The sequence below is a fragment of the Apis cerana genome, linkage group LG11 (genome assembly GCF_029169275.1).
Source record: "Apis cerana isolate GH-2021 linkage group LG11, AcerK_1.0, whole genome shotgun sequence".
NCBI lineage: Eukaryota > Metazoa > Arthropoda > Insecta > Hymenoptera > Apidae > Apis > Apis cerana.
This window is the reverse complement of record NC_083862.1, coordinates 2,828,115-2,846,740: the sequence shown is the minus strand read 5'-3', so window position 1 is coordinate 2,846,740 and position 18,626 is coordinate 2,828,115. Positions and strand designations below refer to the sequence as shown.

Genomic DNA, 18,626 nt, shown 5'->3' with positions numbered 1-18,626 from the left:
GAGATAAAATAAAATAAAACGATGAAATAGATAGAACCATGTCATCCTTCTCTTCTACTTATAACTTAATAAATAAACCTCGAACGACATTTTTCTTTCTTTCCTTTTTTTTTTTTTTTATACCAGCTTTTGTATCTATCTTTCCCTCTATTCGATTTTCTAAAGGTGTTGTCCACGAATAATATTAACACGGTTAATATATTCATAACGCCGTTAAAAAACCGTGATTGGGTCAAAGTTAAAAAACTTCTCGACCGAAAATAACATCCCATTCATATTTATCGATTAATCCATCCTTCCAATTATACCAAAACACTGTAACTGACTGAGAACGCTCGATCGATCTCGACCGATTCCGAGACTCTTCGTTGCAACCAACGCCATCCTATTCTTGTCTATCACTTGTGCGCGTATACGTGTGCGCGAGGGAGCGCGTGTACGAATGGAAAGTAAGAGGGAGTAATACGCTCGAAGCGCGACGATATTATTCAATCCTGGCGATCCAAAAACGATTTTCGAGTAGAAATTGCTCGCGATTTCATAACGGTTCTCGCGCAAACACGCGTTCAACGAGATGGAAATTCGGGAGAGAATTTTGCACATATCTATGCCTGATGAAAAAGAGATAGATTTTTATTGAAATATTTTCGATAGCGATATATACACGAGAATTTCTCATAACGCGCAAACTAAAAAATTCTGGGCAAACTATTTTCACCGATCTCTACGCATTTCACTAATCCAATACTTTTCGACGGATGGCGGGTATAAATTTCGCATTAAAATTTCACCGAACGTGTAAATGTATTCGATGTGTTTATTAATATTTATAAATAATTTTACGGAATTTTGCACGTGGACAATCAAAAATCTTTAATTGTAATTGAAATATATTTATACGTTGATATTACGGATAATTTATATAATAGTATACTTATAATTATATACTTGTTAAAATAAAAAATAAAAATAAAAGTACGTTATATTTTCGCGTGATAATTAATATCTAATTTTAACGAATTAATAAGCCTCTAACTAAATCTTTTACTCTTTACCGTTGTCTTCACGCTGTAGAACATAATTTGTTTTTAAATATATTATTTAAAAAAACAAACAATAATTTAATTAAACATCCTTTCTTTTGCCGCAAGATCCTCAATTTTTATTCTAATAGTTATGATGTATTGCCATAAAACCTAAAATCTAACCTAAAATCTATAATAAAATTCTACGGTATCATAAATATTTCATCCTATTTTTCGTCAAAATATCTTATCATTTAAAATATCATGAAAACAATTATTGTCATAAAAACTAACCTGAAAATTTCAAACGTGTCGCTAAACCATAAAAATTGGGGAAACGCTATGTTAATTAAATTAAAAAGCTCGTCCACCAAGCGTTGACAAGCATTCGCAAACAAAGCGAACAGACGTAAAGTATTCATTGTCCAGAGGAAGATTAACAATGTTCTTCGTGTAAAATCTGCAATTCGTACGCGACATTTATCACTCGTATGTCGACACTCCTCTGTCACCATAGTGTTCACAATACCCACCTCGTATCATCCCATCCCACTTCGTCTATTCTCATCTCGGTCGACGATCTTCTCTGACAGTTTTCACGTATAAATTCCCATTTCTTTTTTTTTTTTTCCATTTTAAAAATAATCCATCTTGAAACACATTTCGTATTAAAAGGAAGAAAAGAAAACAATGCATGCAAAAAGGAAATTAAGAGGAAGTTTGATGACATGAAATTCCAAACATTTACATATTTTTGAAAAGTAGAAAGTATTTTGTAGAAAATATAAAATATTGTATCATGATTATAAATTATTCTTTTTTTAACTTTTTCTGACATTAGAAGGTTTAGAAGATTAGGGTCGGTTTAAGGAAAAGGTCATTTTGTACCCATGTAAGAGAAAATAGTAAAAATATAATTTTTTTTTATTCGAAGCATGTTTATTCATATAATAAAATAATATAAGACATTTAAATATTGATGAAATGATATTATTGATATATTTATTTTACCTAATATTTTTATAGTTTATAGTAATTATATTATTAATTAATTATTCGTATATAATAATATTTTATGTATCACAATTTAGTTGCACGTGATATGTATACATATCGAACTAATAAATTAATTTTTTAATGGCAATTTTTAAATTATAAGAAACAATAATAATTTTTTTGAGCAATAGTTTAATGTAGTTCCAAGATTAATCGACAAGAGGAATCGACTTTTTATTCGAGATGCGCTTTCCATTTAAGGGCTTATAAATTGTGAAAGTAACAAAAAATATAATATAAAAAATAATTCGAATAAAAGTTTTACACGCCTATAAATTTACATAAAAAATATTTTTAAAAAATATTTTCACGGAATAAATTTATTTTCAAAAATATTTTATACAGATTTATAGATCCTTGAAAATAGTAAAACTTTTATTTATTGGATATATTTTTTTTTATACATCTTTTATATATATATATATATCATCATTTACGATTTAAAAATATTTAAACATGAAAAATGCATCTTGGTTGAAAAAGCAATTTTTTTTCTTCAAAAAAATATCAGAAACTCAACAAGATATTTAAATCGACTCAAGAAACAAAATTATGAAAAGTTTCATTAAAATTAGTTTGTATCAGTCGTCAATGTTCCTTCATCGGTAAAAAAGAAGAGGGACGATGGGAAAGGGAGGCAGGTTCCGGGGCCGTTTCGATTTCGATTTCCTGCATTTCCTCGCACATTTCTCGAGCGGAAGTCAATTTCTTTCGGGTCGACACATCGAACAAAGCATTCCAGATATTCGCCGCGAGAAGGGAGAAGAGGACGTAAGCCGGGTCGTCTCTTCTCCGGTCCACACAGATAATTGAGTAGTGCGTGAAAGCTTTATTGTCCAAGGTGCAAGACTCTTCATACCATTTCATTCCATTTCATTGCATCGCATTCCAAGCTTCGATCGAAAGCGTCGGGAAAACGATGGGAGCCAATATGCTGCCTACATTTTTATTATTAATTCACATATTTTTATATATTTTTTGCTTGTTTACTTTTCTTTTTCGTATCTATGCGATCTATCGTGGCAACTCTCGTCGAGGACGCCACTCGTTGGTCCGAGCAACCAGGAAACGCCGACTTAGGACGACACATGCAGCTTAGCCACGGCAGGCTTTCGTCTTATATACTGTTACTTTTTTTTTGTTCGCTCATTTTTTTTTCATCGCATTTCATTCGTAATTTTTATTATTCAGGGGTATACAACCAGTAAGCGGTCCAACATCGAACATCGCAAGCTTGTGTGTGTTTTAATGCCTCGTGCTGACAGATATATGTCGGGAGATGTCGGGGAGGTCTGTGTCCGGCGCCCAAGGTCACGGTGTGGAACATACAAAGCCTCTGTGAACATTGTGCACATTCGCTGTCAGTGGAAGCTGCGTGATATAAGGCTGGAACGCCGTGTTCCGTATAAGGAATCGAGGGATAGGGGGAGGTGGTTTTGATCAAACGCTGGGATCATGCTTCGTCCAAGTTCCTCGTGTTTCAAACTGTTCGGCCCGCTCTCGAGAGATCGACAAATTCATCATATTTATATTATAACTACTATTATTTATATTAATTTATAATTATTGTTAGATTAATAATATATTATCGAATTTGATCCTTCTATTATTACAATTTAAATTTCGAATCACTTATTAAAACGAAATACACATTTTTCTCAAACGGTCACCCATCCCAGTACCGATCGTGACCAATGGTAATTGCACTTTAACGATCGAATAGGAAATAGTGAATCTTCGTCGCAAAGATAGTTGATAAATATTGTTTTTTATTATTTATTTATTACTGCTGACATTAAAAGTGATGAGAATTAGAGTGTTTTGAATCATTTCAAATAGATATTCCAAAAATTCTTGAAAATCTTGAAAGCTTTGAATAAATTCAAAATTTCGAAAAGTTTTCTTAAAAATTCTTAAAAACGTATAAGAGAGAGAAATCACAGAGCAATTCTTAAATCTGTTAAAGCTTTCCAAAAAAGCCAAGATTTTCAAGAATCTTTAGATTTCAAAATCGGATTCACAATAATTCGAATTTTCTTCTTCATTTTAAGAATTTGAAATGATTTAAGAGTATTCCAAATCTCGTCACTATTAACAATATACGATATTCCTAATACATATCATAAGTTTTTGCTAGGAAATTTTTTAACTAGGTGTTGCGACTCTCGATAAATTTTAACCGACCAAAAAAAAAAAAATAGATTATATTGAAGGATCTGGTTGTTGTCAGGCCATTCGGTACGAATCGATAACGAATTTATAGCGCGGAGTGAGGCGGAAGTATAGCGGAAATATGTCGGGTAAATTCATGAGTCAGTGAAACGGCGAGTATGTCAACGTGTTTCCCTAAGGTATTTCTTCGAAGCGAAAAAATTATATCTGATACATATATCCGGTAGAGCTCGATTAAATTTAATTAAATTCAGGAATTGATAAAGGATTAAATTTTCACTAAAAGAATAGAGTTTTTTCCCAAGAATTGACTCGAGCGCTCGACTCGACAAAATGAAAGATGGGATATAATCAGAATTAAGCGAATTTCATTTGAAATTGAAATAAAAAGGAATAGAAAATAGTTTGGAATTTATTTTTTATTATCATTATTTGAAAAAAATAGTTTCATTTAAATAGATGAAGCGAACAAAGAAATAATATCATTTAAAACAATATTTCAAATATTAAAGAAATATACAATAAAAATTTTTATTTTATAATTCTCTTCTTTTATTTCCACGGAAAATAACGGAATCCATCGATACCATTTTCATAAAGACAATAATAATTTTTTTTTCGTTTTTCAAAGTTTGTCTATTTCGTCCAATCTTTCGACTTCTAGCCTTCTTCTTGCCTATTAAAATCAACGTTGAATAACGGAGAAATAATGAGTGAAATTTAATCGAATTTTTGTGAAATTTAATCGAGCACCGTTTCCACCGTAATTATTTCCGATTCTCGAGGGCGAAAATCGTCCGATCGAAAGTGAATTGACGATGACCTCTACCCCCGTCTTTGCGAGTAGAACCGTTTAAATTATTCAAGATGAACCGATTATAGAATGCCAAACACGTTTGGAGACGACGGTCAACGACCGAACGAAACACGAGGAATCCAAGGATGGTTGCAGCACAGGGTAATGAGGCAGAACATGAAAATAAGGTATAGGCGGGTTGAAGATATATGGAACGAGTTATGCAAATTGGACGGTTCGAGAGCATTTCTTTTGTTGAAAGTAGAAAAATTCATGGAGAAAAGATTTACGGAAAGTTTAACGAGCACAACGAAATGATTTAACTTTGAAAGGCCATAAATTCACATAGATTCTCCGGATCTAACATAACCTCAAAAAGAATCTTTCGACAAGATTAGGTTGTCAGATTGGATACTATTGTGGATTTACATTATTTATATATTAGGCTATTCCATGTAAAATGACAATTTCAAGTTAAGTATTATAATAATAATAATAATAATATAAATTTTGTATCTAAATTTTTTTCTAACTCTATCTTTAATAAATTTTTATTGTACGTCGAATACAACTCGAATAATTTCTTGTTAATTATTTGATTATAATAAAATAAATTATATTTTAATGAAATATATTACATCATTAAATTAAGCGAGTTTTTAATATACAGATTTGAAATACAACATATCGCGTTAAGGAACTCTTGTTAACAGAGCTGTATAATTAATAGAGCACTTTCGACAAGGTTATATTGAGAGAATAAACAATCTGTCATTCGAGTGAAAAATTTTAATTGGCGGATACGAAAATAAAAAAATATGTATAAAAATTAATAGCCAATTAAGAAGTTGAATTGTAATAATGTTAATGTATTTGTTCAATATTATTTTCAATATCAATTTAAATTAAAAGCCTTATTAAGAACTCGATCATTTATCAGCAATAACTTAATAATTTACATCAATTAAATATTCTCAAAAAAAGAATAAAGAAAAAAGATAAGAAAGAGAGCGAAATATAATGATACGAATTAAATACAGATAAAGATAGATATATATCACTCAAATAATCTATTGGATCATAAATCGTTAAACTTTCCATTTTATTCATCACTGTTATCGTAAAATGCCAATATATTTCAAAGTAAAATTCTTTTGAGTACAAGTAGATACTACCTCGAGAGTGACTATCCGACAATAATTTCACTTTAGAGAAGACCTTTAGGCATAGGTCAATGGCGACGCTAAAAATGCCATTAGGGTGCATTTAGGGTACATTTGAGAACTAAACTTTTAAGAGTATTTCTGGCAAGTGTACAGTATCAGAACTTTCACTCCCAACACAATGTCCACTTGCGAAAAATAACTCCCAAGTGTTTCACTCTCAAATTTGCACTTTAATGACAGTTCATATTTTATAATAAAATTTTTTAGAGTTATTCGCGATATTCTCTTTTCACGAGAGAATACTGTGACTATACGAGAAAAAAATTTCATTTTTCAACAGTGGCAAGAAATATTTTAAGAACAACAGTTTCAAGCGTATTCCCCCCTTAGGGACAGTTAGTTCGCACCCTATATTAAAACTCTCGAGGATATTTCTCGCAAAATGGACACTACAGAATAGCCGTCAAGCATTAAAATTGTTGTTGGATAATTTCTGTCAAAGCCAGTATCGATGTCCAGTCACAAAAACTAGAGCAATTCCGAAAAAATTCACAACGGAAAAATCAGAAGAATAGAATACTCGACGGTTATTTTTCGCTTTTTGGTAAAGATATTGGTGGTCGAGAGTGAAAGTTCGACAATGCTCAGAGCACCCTCGCGCCAAAGAAAGAAACTAACTACAAAAACTCCGTCCAAATCGGTATCCTCGTTCCATATGAATGATAAGGGTTACGAAATACGGTATATAAACGGCAAGGTGAACACGTATCTCCGCTCGAACGGAGTCCATATAGAAGTAAAATCAAGATGGGCGAAAAAAGAAACTCACCGTCTCGTCTTAACTCGACGATAACGGCGATAATCGGTGGCGTTTACGTCGTTGGGGTCGAAGCCCCTTCGATGCTTGGGCGGCGAGGACATAGTAGCAGCAGCTTTGGTACCGTTCGAGATCGCGTCCGGTTTGGCAGTAGTGTTGTTGTTGTTGCCGATCGAGCTGCAATTGTTCGCGTTGTCGATGTGCAACGAGGCGAGTGGGGGCGGCGAAGGCGGCAGTTGGGCGGGGACCAGGTGGCCAGATGCTGAGATCACAGCGTCCGAAGCCGGGTGACACCGACAGGCCGGTGCTGGTGCTGTTGGCTCGTCGATTACGAGGGTCCTATCCCCGTGACCGACGTCGCTCTTTGGCACCGCGTTCAGCTCGTGCCTGTTAACCCTACCGGCTCCCGGCCCACCCATTCAAATCCTCGATTATCGCCCGTTCACTCCACCTCTCTCGCTCTGCCTCCGTGGCTGCTCCTCTCGCGAGCTCTTCTCGCGCTTATGGCCACGCTTTGCCTCGTCTCTCTCTTCCCTTTTCCGCTCTTCTCGCTTCCTCCTTTCGAAATTACGACTCGTAACCGACACCTCGACGATTGTTTCGTCCTTGGTCCGTCTCTCGGTCTCCTCGGTCGAATGTTTTGTAATTTGATCTCTTTTTCCCTCTTCTTCTCGCCCCGCCTCGAAACGTTACAACGCGCTCGGCAATCGACACTCGAATAATTCTCCCCTCTTTGGTCCGTTTCTCGTTCTCCTCGGTGAAATGTTTTGAAATATGATCCCCTTCTTCCAACGATGAGCTCCAGATCGAATCGCCTTCAGTTGTCCTGCGGACGCGGCACATACGATAAGGACGGACGGGCCGTAACCCGATACTTTTGCCTCCTCTCGAATTCATACACGCACGCGACCACGGCTAAACCTATCGACACACCTCCGCCACTGGCAGACTCACGCACGTGCAACCCCATTCGCCCCAACTTTCGCGACGAATCTATTTTCGAGGGGCGACGTATCCAAGCGCACCTTCGTTTTTTTTGAACCACGGGACGGAAATGGAACGGATCAGAACGTTGTTTCGCGACAGGATGAAGGATCGAAGCTGGAGAAAGAGAGAGGCGGGAAGGAAGCTATGACAACGTGTATAAGAGCGTCCACGCCAACGTCCAAACACGATCTTCCTTCCGTTCCGCGATCACGCCGACTCACTCCGCGCACCACACAACCAAGAAACTCTCGCCCTGTGCCTGATTTCGATGGATACCACCTGGCGGCAGCACCGGTAGACGCGACGCGGAACGACCAGTCGCGAGAAATTGGGCGAATCACGGGGAAGAAAGGTCGCAACGAAGCAAGGCCACCGTGTGTTCTCTCTCTACAGGGTGATCGAATAAAATAAATTTAAGAAGAGATTAAAATTGAAATATAAAAGTTGTTATGCATTCTATATTGTTATCTGTTAAAAATTATTTATTAATCATTTACACCTAATTTTATTTTACTTTAAACAAAGTGAAATGACAGCAAAATAAGATTATATCTTCCAAAATTATAACTTAATAAATAGATAAACTTTTTAAATATATTACATTTTATTTTTGTTTCAATTCTTTTAGAATCGTCTTTTAAATTTTCATGCAATGCCTGAACACCTTGTGTATAATTAAGTTAAATTGATAAATTGAGCCAGAAAGGCGTTTCCAATTGCGCTTATCGAGCGTATCGGCTGATTTCTACCGAGCTTCAACGTGTCATGGTTCGAGAAACGCGAATGGAATTCTAATAAGGCTATGTTCGCGCCCAAAGCGTATGAATTCGTGCCAACTTTCTCTCGATTAGTCCCGCTTTCAACGTCCTTCCTGCCTAATTTCGAGGATCGAAGATTCGAAAAGTGGAACAATCGAAGCCGGACCTTGAAACCTTTTAAATCGAGAACACGAAGGGGAACAATCGAAAAAAAAAAAAAATAAATAATAGAAATCAAAAAAATTAAAATAATTAAAATATTTAATCGTTAAATATCTAGAGTTGTATCGTTAAGAAAAATCACTAAATTCCACTAAAATTCTAAAAAATCTTTTCATCTTTTTGAAAGCGGACAGGTGAGACTACTCGATCCATTTACACCTAGTCTCACGCAGTCATACGGCCGACAATTAACCACCTTCCACGCCCTCCTCCTTCATCATACCAAAATAGACATAGTTCTGGGAGTGGCCGCGTGGCGGCGGCATGGAAAACAACGCACGAGACAGTTGCACCGGAAAACAAGGCGCAACAGACTGCGTGTCGAGGAATTCCTCTCGAGCCTGAACACCCTCTATCCAGACAGGAGAAAGAGGGCTCGAATCAGATGAAGCGAGGCAACGAGGAGGATCGAGTTTGGCATCGTCCAACGTTCAAACGAGATCAATCAATGATTACACCACGTGCTTGACCTACCGTGTTGATCGAATTGGTGGCCACCGTCCAGCATTGTTCGTATTAATTCACTGACCATTACAAACGTTACCCTTCGCGTGTACAACTACCTCGAACATTGCTTTCATGAAGATCGTTTACCCTCTCTGGACGAATTAATATCATGTCAGTCTATCGTTATTTCGACTCGATTATTCCTTTCCATTCAAATACACAAAATATCGCGTTCTTGTCTCGACATCACGAGAATATTCTATATCGCGTCGCGAAATTTCGTTGCACTCGATCGTTTCTCCACTTTATTTCTCCTTTTTATTTTTATTTTTTTTTCCTTTTTTTCAAGTTGACGCGAAAGCCTAGAGAAGCCGAGTTTCGTCGCGAAGGAAACGCACGTCTCGATCGTGGCTCGCACTCTCTCGTGTCAATCATATGCACCTCCCTCCCGCCTAAACTCATTTTTCTGACGGGTGAACCAATTCGCCGAAAGATGGCGATGCTGTAGCGCGTCACGAGCGCCCACCCGGTCAATACCAGAATAACGAAGAAAGGGTCCAGCTTCGGCGGCACGCTAACCTCGATTCGGAGCGCGCGCCACTACTGCAACTCTTTATTAGCACGTTCTTGCTCTCGATCGAGAGAACTCGGTGATCGATACTGCCTGTGGCCTTGAACGCAGCAAACTTTTCGACTCGTTTAACAAAGTGTAGGGGAATATAATTAGGTATGTGAGTCAAAAAAATATCGTTTTGTTTTTGTAAGATGAGAAACGGCACGTGCAATCGTTGTACGGTTGAATCGAAACATTTGAATTGACTTCAAAACGATACGAGATTGAATATAAAGAGAAAAACACGTAGTCTTTTCAAGATAAGAATGTTTCAATGTTTTCTCCTTAGTAGTGACTGAATTTCTTGTACCACTTGAATTTAAATAACCTATTGCGATAAATATTGAATTATATTCTACAGTCTTTACACAGTATTTTAATGTTTCAACCATTTTTTTTTTCATCGTACAATCAAAGTATAAATATTTAATGTTTAGTAAATTGTTTCATGGGCAAACCCGGTTTATTTTTATATATCACAGCATAAATATTAAGCAAATAAAACTGAAGCAAGACGAATATTTTTTGATAACAATAAGTAAATATAAGAAATAGATTTTGTGATTCTTTGAGGACCAATTAATAACCATTCTTTTTATCAAAAATCAAAATTTTGCAAAGATTAAAAGAAATTACATTAAGAATTTGGATGGGCCTTATTAATTACAACAATATTTTTTGATTCTATAATATTTCAATTAAAATTTCTATCAAAACTTTCTCTATCAATTTCGTTCGTTTCCTCCGAGCAAGATAGGTTAGGTCTCGCCACTTACTCGAGCGTAATTACAGATAACCGAAATTAATCTTTGACATTGCGTCAGTCTTTCGAAATTGATGATGGTTGAATAATAATATACGTATAACGATCCATTTATAATTGTATTCCGGTAATCCAATAATGCAATTATAAAATGAACTATGTCGATGCTGATTATATTTTCGAATATGGAACAAAAGGGGAAGTCTCTTTTGTACCTCCACATTTAAATCTCACATCGTACGGGTCAATGGTTGCTAATGACAGGCATGATCCGATCACCAATTAATTTCAACCGCGTTATTCGCGCGTGCATTCAAACGGGAGCCTTCCGTTTAAGCGTTTTTGACGAGAATGAAAAAAAAAAAAAATAGGAAAAATTAAACGAGGCATTAACGTTGTTTAATTGCACGACGAAAAAATAGAGAGAAACACGAATCGATGCCTAATCGCGATAACTCGATCCCCGAGGTCGTGCCAAGAAAAATAGTTTTATAGGTTAGGTTTCCACGAATGCTGCAACCCACTTCGAAACAGATTCCCTAGAAAGCCAGAACTAAAGCAATCTCCGTTTATATAATTTTCCACTTAAATCGAATTTTGAAACTCAGTTAGCGCATCTTTGATAGTGAAATAGTATCGATCGATATTTTTTCGATATTGCGATCAATTTAAGAGGAGAGAATCGCAGAGAATCTGGCTAATAACGTTACCAGGAAAATTTATGTAAAGAAAATCTAATTTCGAAAGAATTTCGTAGAGACAGTATGTGATAATTATTTCATTTTTTCATTATATTGTTTATTTATAACCTATATGAATTGTGAAAATGAGAATACAATTATTAAAATTCTAGGGAAAAGTTGTTCAATAAAGAAGATATTAATCGATATTTGAATAAACAATTCCTAATCGAATTATTATATATAAATATTAAATTAAGATACAATAGCTTTTGTCATTCATTCATTCAAATACACTGATCGAACAAAAATAGATTCCAACTCATGCAACTAAACCATTTCGTTTACCGTTAAATCGACGACCCGAATCTTACTGGAGACTATCATTTATCTCAGCGATTCTCAATCTTTTCGAAATTACAAAATACTTTTATAAGAAAAATTACGATACATCTAAAAATAAGTTCACGAATATACAAAGAGTATAATTTCTATAAAAGAATGTAAAAATTTCTATGTGAGAAATAGCAGAAGTAGTAAAATGTAAAATAGTTACATCACTATATGTTATTCTTAGATTGATAGAAAAACAATTCGAATTCGTTCACCAGTAATTTGTTTAATTTGTCCAATCTCAAAATATATTACTATTTTGAAAAAACACTAGTTGAGAATCACTGTCCAGCATGATTACCCGAAATAAAAAACGAAATTTCCTCATCAATCCAGCAATTACACGAAGCATTTGTAACAAGATTCGTGTCAATTCTCCAATATTCTCAGGAACGCAGATTGAGAATCACTGAGCTTATCATTAACACAATCCTTATTCAAATCAAAAATCGACGTAACTTTCCCCTTGACCCAGAAGAATAACAATACTCGCAATACCAACTTTCCCTAACGCAAATGTATTACGAATAGATTGGGAACCACCATTAACACAATCATTATCCAAATCAAAAAAACCTACCCAAAAATATAATAATAATTTCTCCCCTAACCTAACCTAAACCGAAACAACAACGATACTCGTAACAAGTTTCCAGAACAATTGTGGTTGAGAGCCACTGAGAGTCTACCCACCCAAAGATCCCGTGACGGAAAAATCGCTGGACCGAGATTCGAGATATTCAATTAGACGTGTTTCCAGGGTGTCTACAGCCGTGTTGCCGTCGCGTCTTCGAGAGGAGGCTGTCGTCCGTGATTCGGCCAAATGAGTGACGCGAATGGTAGCACGGCGTCGGTATGACTGACTCTCTCTCCTGACCCAGCGTACACGACCTGGCGTTGTGGCAAGCAAGCAACCAGCAGGCGTATCCGTGGTTGGTCAGCCGGTTTGCCAGCGATGGACTTGATCCGATTCCCGACTTTTCCCTTGTTACGATCGATTCGACCGCGGGGCTGCACCTCTCTTTCGCCGTGGAGGAATGAAGCGCGGTTGAATTATATTTCATCTGATATATTCACGTGATATATGTGTACCTTGGTGACAGTGCGTGTTTTCTCTTTCTTTCTTTCTTTCTTTCGGTCGGGTGAATTTTATCGAGGATAATAAGTTTTGGGGACAAAGAAGATTTTCAGAGGTGAGAAAAGATAATTGCTACGCGGAGATTTTATAAAGACTGAAAGATTGTACGACGTAATGATTAATATGTGTATTTTATTCGTGAGTTCGTTTAGAATTAAGAGAGAAGTTATATATATAGTTCTTGAGTGAACTAATCTGCGAATCATTGTATAGAATGTTAAAAATTGGGATTTTAAAGGTCAAATAAATTTAAAAATTAGTACACGAAAATATCGATTGAAGCTTATTTATCGAGTTATAAGCAAGTTTAGAAGAAGTTAGATAGAAATAACTTTATCTTGAAATAACTGTCTTCGTCTTATCTAAACTTGCTTATAGTTTAATAAATAAATCTCAATCGATATTTTTCATAAATTAATTTTTGTGATTTTGTTTTGATTTCGATATGTCGCTTATTAAAAAATGGAAAGAATGCAGACCGGTTTTTTTTAAATTAAATAATTAAATTGGTAGAATCCGATGAAAAAGTTGAAGAATTTTTTTCTTCCATTTTTTTAAATGAAACGACATAAATTAATTAAATGTAGCGTTTAATTAAATTACTATATTTTTAATATAAATATAAATATAGGTTGTTATATATTATATAAATTATTGCAATAAAATTTCTTTGAAAATTTAAATTTAAAAATATTATTCCACGAAATAGAAGTGTAATTTTTTCGTTTCCTTTCTTTTTTTTTTTTTTTTATAAAAAGTAGTAAAAAATGAATAATCAAGGAAATTAACTAACGAAATAAAAATTTAATTGCGTTATTGTATTTAAACTTTTTATATTAGTTAATAAATTTCTATATTGTTAAAAATTAAAAATAAATAAATTATAATTTATCATCGAAAGTTCATAATATCTGATAAATATGCTTTCGTTGATATTTTTTTAAATTTTTTAACAACTTGTCCAGGACAAAATTGGTCCACGAATCTCAATGCAGAAGAAATTAAAAAGTAATTTCAAAAACTTTTAAATGGCCACTAAATGTTCATTAAATGCACTGCTTACCCTGTTAATTTTTAATTTCTCAACAACTCAAGTTCCTGTTTGAGCTCTTCTGCTCTTCTTAATTGAAACATCCAATATTTCTTCATTTTTCAAAACATATTAAACATTTATAGTTCAATTATAATTAATTATAGTTAGAAAATTCAAATAAAATTTTGACCAGAGGTAGGAACAATTTATTAACAATTTTCTAATTTATTTATCCTAACAAGCACGTTGAAACTAATAAAAACTTTAGATTCATAGAATATTAAATGGGACACTTTATTAAAAAGTATACTTTGACTGAAAGAAGAACAGTATACTTTGAATACAAAAAAATTTCTACCATTTTTTTCCCTATCCACAAAAGACTTTTGCCCTTTGTGTCCGAAAAGATATCCAAGAGAAAGAAAAGTAAATACCTTCCGTTATCTCTTTGCAAGAATAATCTTTATACGCTTGAAACGTGCTGCTTGTTACATTTCTTTGCAAGATTTGGAAGAATGAACTTAGAAATAGGAAAGAGAGAGCGGTGGTTGAAAAAAACGAAACCAATTCAAACGAGCTCCTTGAGAGCATTCCTTGCGACCTTGTTTGGGAATCGATGTTGCCCCTGTTAGGAACAACCGACCTAATTTCTCGGATACGAGGGTAACACGCGACATCGGCAGTACAAGAGGCAAAAACAAATTCTTAATGACACCGGTCCCTACGAGAAGCAGTGTACCCTATTACGAAGGTTCACAGCAGGAACGCACGCGAATGGAAGAAGAAATAAAAATGGTAGTGATGGGTGCAAGCTGGGGAGAAAATTGGATTTATTCGTTTGAATTCCAATCTCTTTGATCTCGTAGAATAATTTTATATAAATAATATATATAAAAAGTATATTTAAATTATTTACGTATTCTAACGTAATGTTGAAACTGTTGAATGATATGAAATTATCGTGATTATATTTAATTGGTTGATTAATTGATTGATTGATTGATATATTATAAAAAATGCTAGGAATAATAAACAATTTTTTTCGGATATAATTTATTGTACATGTATATACCAAAGAGGTTCTAATTTAATAATATTGAATTTAAAAGTTAAACATATGCAAAAAATGATATAACGGAAAATATTAGTAATAGAAAAGAAATAACATTCTCTATTTAATTTATGAAAGTACACTAAGTAGTTAAAACATTGCATCGTTGAATTTCTTTGAAACGTGTTTTTATTTTTATTGGGAAAAGTTTTGAAATGTTAAATTCTTTTATTTAACGTTTCACTTGTGTGATAAGTTAAAAATAGATGTTTCAGAATTTTTTAACATTTTCTTACGAATCCAGAGCAATAAAAAAAATCAGAGAATTTGAGGCCAATCTAACTTGCCTAGCACGTTCGAGAAAAATATGATTATTCACAGAGGACTAATTACTATAAAGTTATAGTTTAGTGCCTTCCTCCATCAAATATTATCCTATCCAATTTCAAAATCTTCTAGAAAATAAAAAAAACAAAAAGAATTTCTTTTTACAAATTCCCTCTTAAAAAAGAAAATAAATAACTAAATTAAACTCAAGAGAGAAAACAATAATAACGCTTGCAATGTAAGAAACGAAACGAAAAATCTTAAATAAGATTTTCCCTCAAATTCAATGGTATACATTATTAGCAAGCAGCCTCTGCTTTTTCAAATGCTCTTCGAAGAAGAAAATTGTAGGATCGATTGCATATATTGAATATTTCAATCCCCTTCAAACAACGCTATTCCAAAATGTTCTATATTAAAACTATATTGAAATGACAGTTTCATTCGATATTGTATAAAAATTTAAGTTTAAAACGTATTATCTCGTGTAACGCGAGCAGAGATATAATAATTGAGGGGTGGACTCTTTTTTTTTCTTTAATCGGTCTGGATCTTTGGGTCTGGATCAGCATCGACGCCTACAACGCGTCGTGCATGTCCGGCAAACTCGAATACTGGGGCACGGGACGTTAAACAGGTGAACGCGGGGTCGGCGACACGCGGTACACAGTTATGGAGCGTCACGACGCCCTGCAGGCGTTCCACAAACCGCCGCCCCCAGGGTAAACTTTGTGTTACGTGCCGGCGATGGTCTGTAGCGTGTTATTCCCACCACGCTCCCCTCAAATTCAATGGTATACATTATTAGCAGGCAGCTTCTGCTTTTTCGAATGCTCTTCGAGTGAAGAAGAAAATTGTAGGATCGATCGTACGCAATTGAATTTTATTGAAAAAATAATGTTCAGTAGTGATTGGTTAAGTGATAATCGAGATAGGAATACGAATTGGTCATTTCAAGAGGTAGATGTTTTTTCAAATGGGTTGTATCAAGTTTTTTCAAAGGTATATCTTAAAAAGTGGAATTCCTGAAATTAGGTATGCAATAGGTAAGTGGAAATTGATAGGGGAGGATAATAATAATTTTTATATACGTAACTTTTTATTTTGGCCTGTACAATCGACTATCCAATGAAATTTCATAAACATCATCAATTCATATTAACATCTTTTATGTATATAATAAAAATTAATTACAAACATCACTTTTTTTTTAATATTAAATGCATTGTAAGCGATTAAATGAGTAATATAAAACGATAAATTTTCATATGAGTTACTGGTCAAATAAAAGATATAATTATTCACTTATAAAAAAAAATATGATTCAGTACTCTTCTCTGAACTTAGGAAAATACAGTACATATTCGTTTCGTTGTTTTATCCTGCTAAATGAGATTCTCAACACCATGAAAAGTCACTTATTCACGACAACTCGATATAATTACTTTATACAAAAATAACTCGAATCATTTTTCATTTTTAAAAATTCAAGAAATTTTTATTTACTTTCTACGAACAGATGAAAAGAGACTCTCGTTTGTTTGCGTCGAGTAGAATTCAATTTTTTCGACGAAACATGGAAATAGGCTGACTCGATACGTTTCTATTTCACTGGTTGCGGTCGAGTTTACGGTTTCATAATCGTCAATGGAGGCGCGACGAAAAGTAAAATGTTGCCTCGAGCTCGTGTCATGTGTAACACGTGCTAACAAGGTGGCACGGAACCGTTGACAAGCTGTACACAGTGTCGCGTACGTCGACCTATTGGACGGGCTCCTAGTCGGGCGAGTTGTATAGCGTTAATCGCGTTTCTCGTCTACAAACACACGTCATTAGGCATTCGAGATCACCTATCGAGATACGTGCAGCAATGAAATCCAGCCTCGATATTGATTTAAATAATCGGTTATAAATGTTATAAGTGTTACGTTAGTTTTTTTTTTTAAATTCAATTTTTAAAAATCGATAAAAAATTAAACATGCAGCTTTGACGAATAGGAAAAAAATGATCGGCAAATCGTGATCAACAATGTTATAACTTAATAAAGAATCTCAACATTTTCTGTATTTCGATTTTTAGAATCGATTCTTTCAAAAAGTGAATCAACAACATCATCGAATCATTTCTCCATTATTATCCAACAAATTATTATTCATTTATTAGAAAGCTCTAAGTGATAAAATTTTGCAGATTATTATAAATTAGAAAAAATCAATTTAAAAAACAAAAAAGAAAACGTCATTATTAATTAATACGTCGAAAACAGAATTTTTAACTTGTAAAATGATCTCATGTTATAAATTGTACGCTCATCCGGAGATAAAAGGGAGGAATAAAAGTCATTGAGCTCCAGGCTGTGTGTGTTAGAGCAACGAACGTTTATAACAATTGTTCAAGATATTTTAGTAACTGTGATTAATATAATGAGTAGCTAAAGGGCACGTAGCATGCGTAGGGTGAGTAAATGCACGAGTATGTTCGTTCCAACGATGCACGAGAGGGGAAATATCGTAATTACCTGCAGGCAATTCTCGACCTGGGTCAATAATGCACAGTTCAGTTGCCCCTTTTCCCTCCCCCTAAACGGCATTCATGAAGTTTCCGCTCGTGACTTTGTATGAACTGACAGGATTAGTACGGAAATCGCGAGATTCAACCCTTGAGATACCAAGAGAGGAAGATTTTTATCAAAGATCGTTAGGGGTGCGAATACTTTTACGGTGAGAATTCTCGAGAATTGCTTCTGAGAGTATTGTTGGTTGATTCTAGAGACGGAAACGAACACAAAAATTTATATAAAAATATCTGTTAATCCTTATTTATTTTTTATTAATATCCTGTATATAGAAATAAATTCACTAGTCAAGTAATCACTTTCATATTCGCATTTATTAATTAGCAATTCTCAAAAATTAATACACCTCAAATTTTTTACTTTCAAACATATTTCAAATATATACTCTTATTAATGTCTCAAAATTATTTACCAAACTCTAGAATCTATCTAATTTCTATCAACAAAGAATAAGGAATTGTCAGATCTATATCTAAATAATAAATTTGAATAATTTATTAATTTACTTATCACTAGCACTACGAGAAAAATTTTACCTCCTCTTGGTCTCGACTCAAAGGGAAACACTGGTAATTAATTAACGGTGTATCGAACTGTTGAAAGCCA

At 34.2% G+C, this 18,626-nt stretch overlaps 2 protein-coding genes and 1 long non-coding RNA gene across 6 annotated transcripts in view; 1 reads left to right on the top strand and 2 right to left on the bottom strand.

The window, feature by feature from the left end:
* LOC107997163 (potassium voltage-gated channel protein Shaker) overlaps positions 1-18,626 on the bottom strand; it is a 302,685-nt gene that overhangs the window by 189,399 nt on the left and 94,660 nt on the right. The gene's annotated exons all lie outside the window — the stretch shown is intronic.
* Positions 1,943-10,027, bottom strand: LOC107997248 (uncharacterized). The gene is made up of 3 exons (XM_017055701.3): positions 9,474-10,027; positions 7,045-7,858; positions 1,943-3,417 (listed from the first exon to the last, which is right to left on the bottom strand). The coding sequence occupies exons 2-3, from the start codon at positions 7,449-7,451 to the stop codon at positions 3,393-3,395; spliced, it is 432 nt and encodes a 143-aa protein (XP_016911190.1). The 5' UTR covers positions 7,452-7,858; positions 9,474-10,027; the 3' UTR covers positions 1,943-3,392.
* On the top strand, positions 9,999-13,716 carry LOC133666923 (uncharacterized). The gene is made up of 2 exons (XR_009831821.1): positions 9,999-10,173; positions 12,656-13,716. It is a non-coding gene; the product is annotated as an uncharacterized LOC133666923 (long non-coding RNA).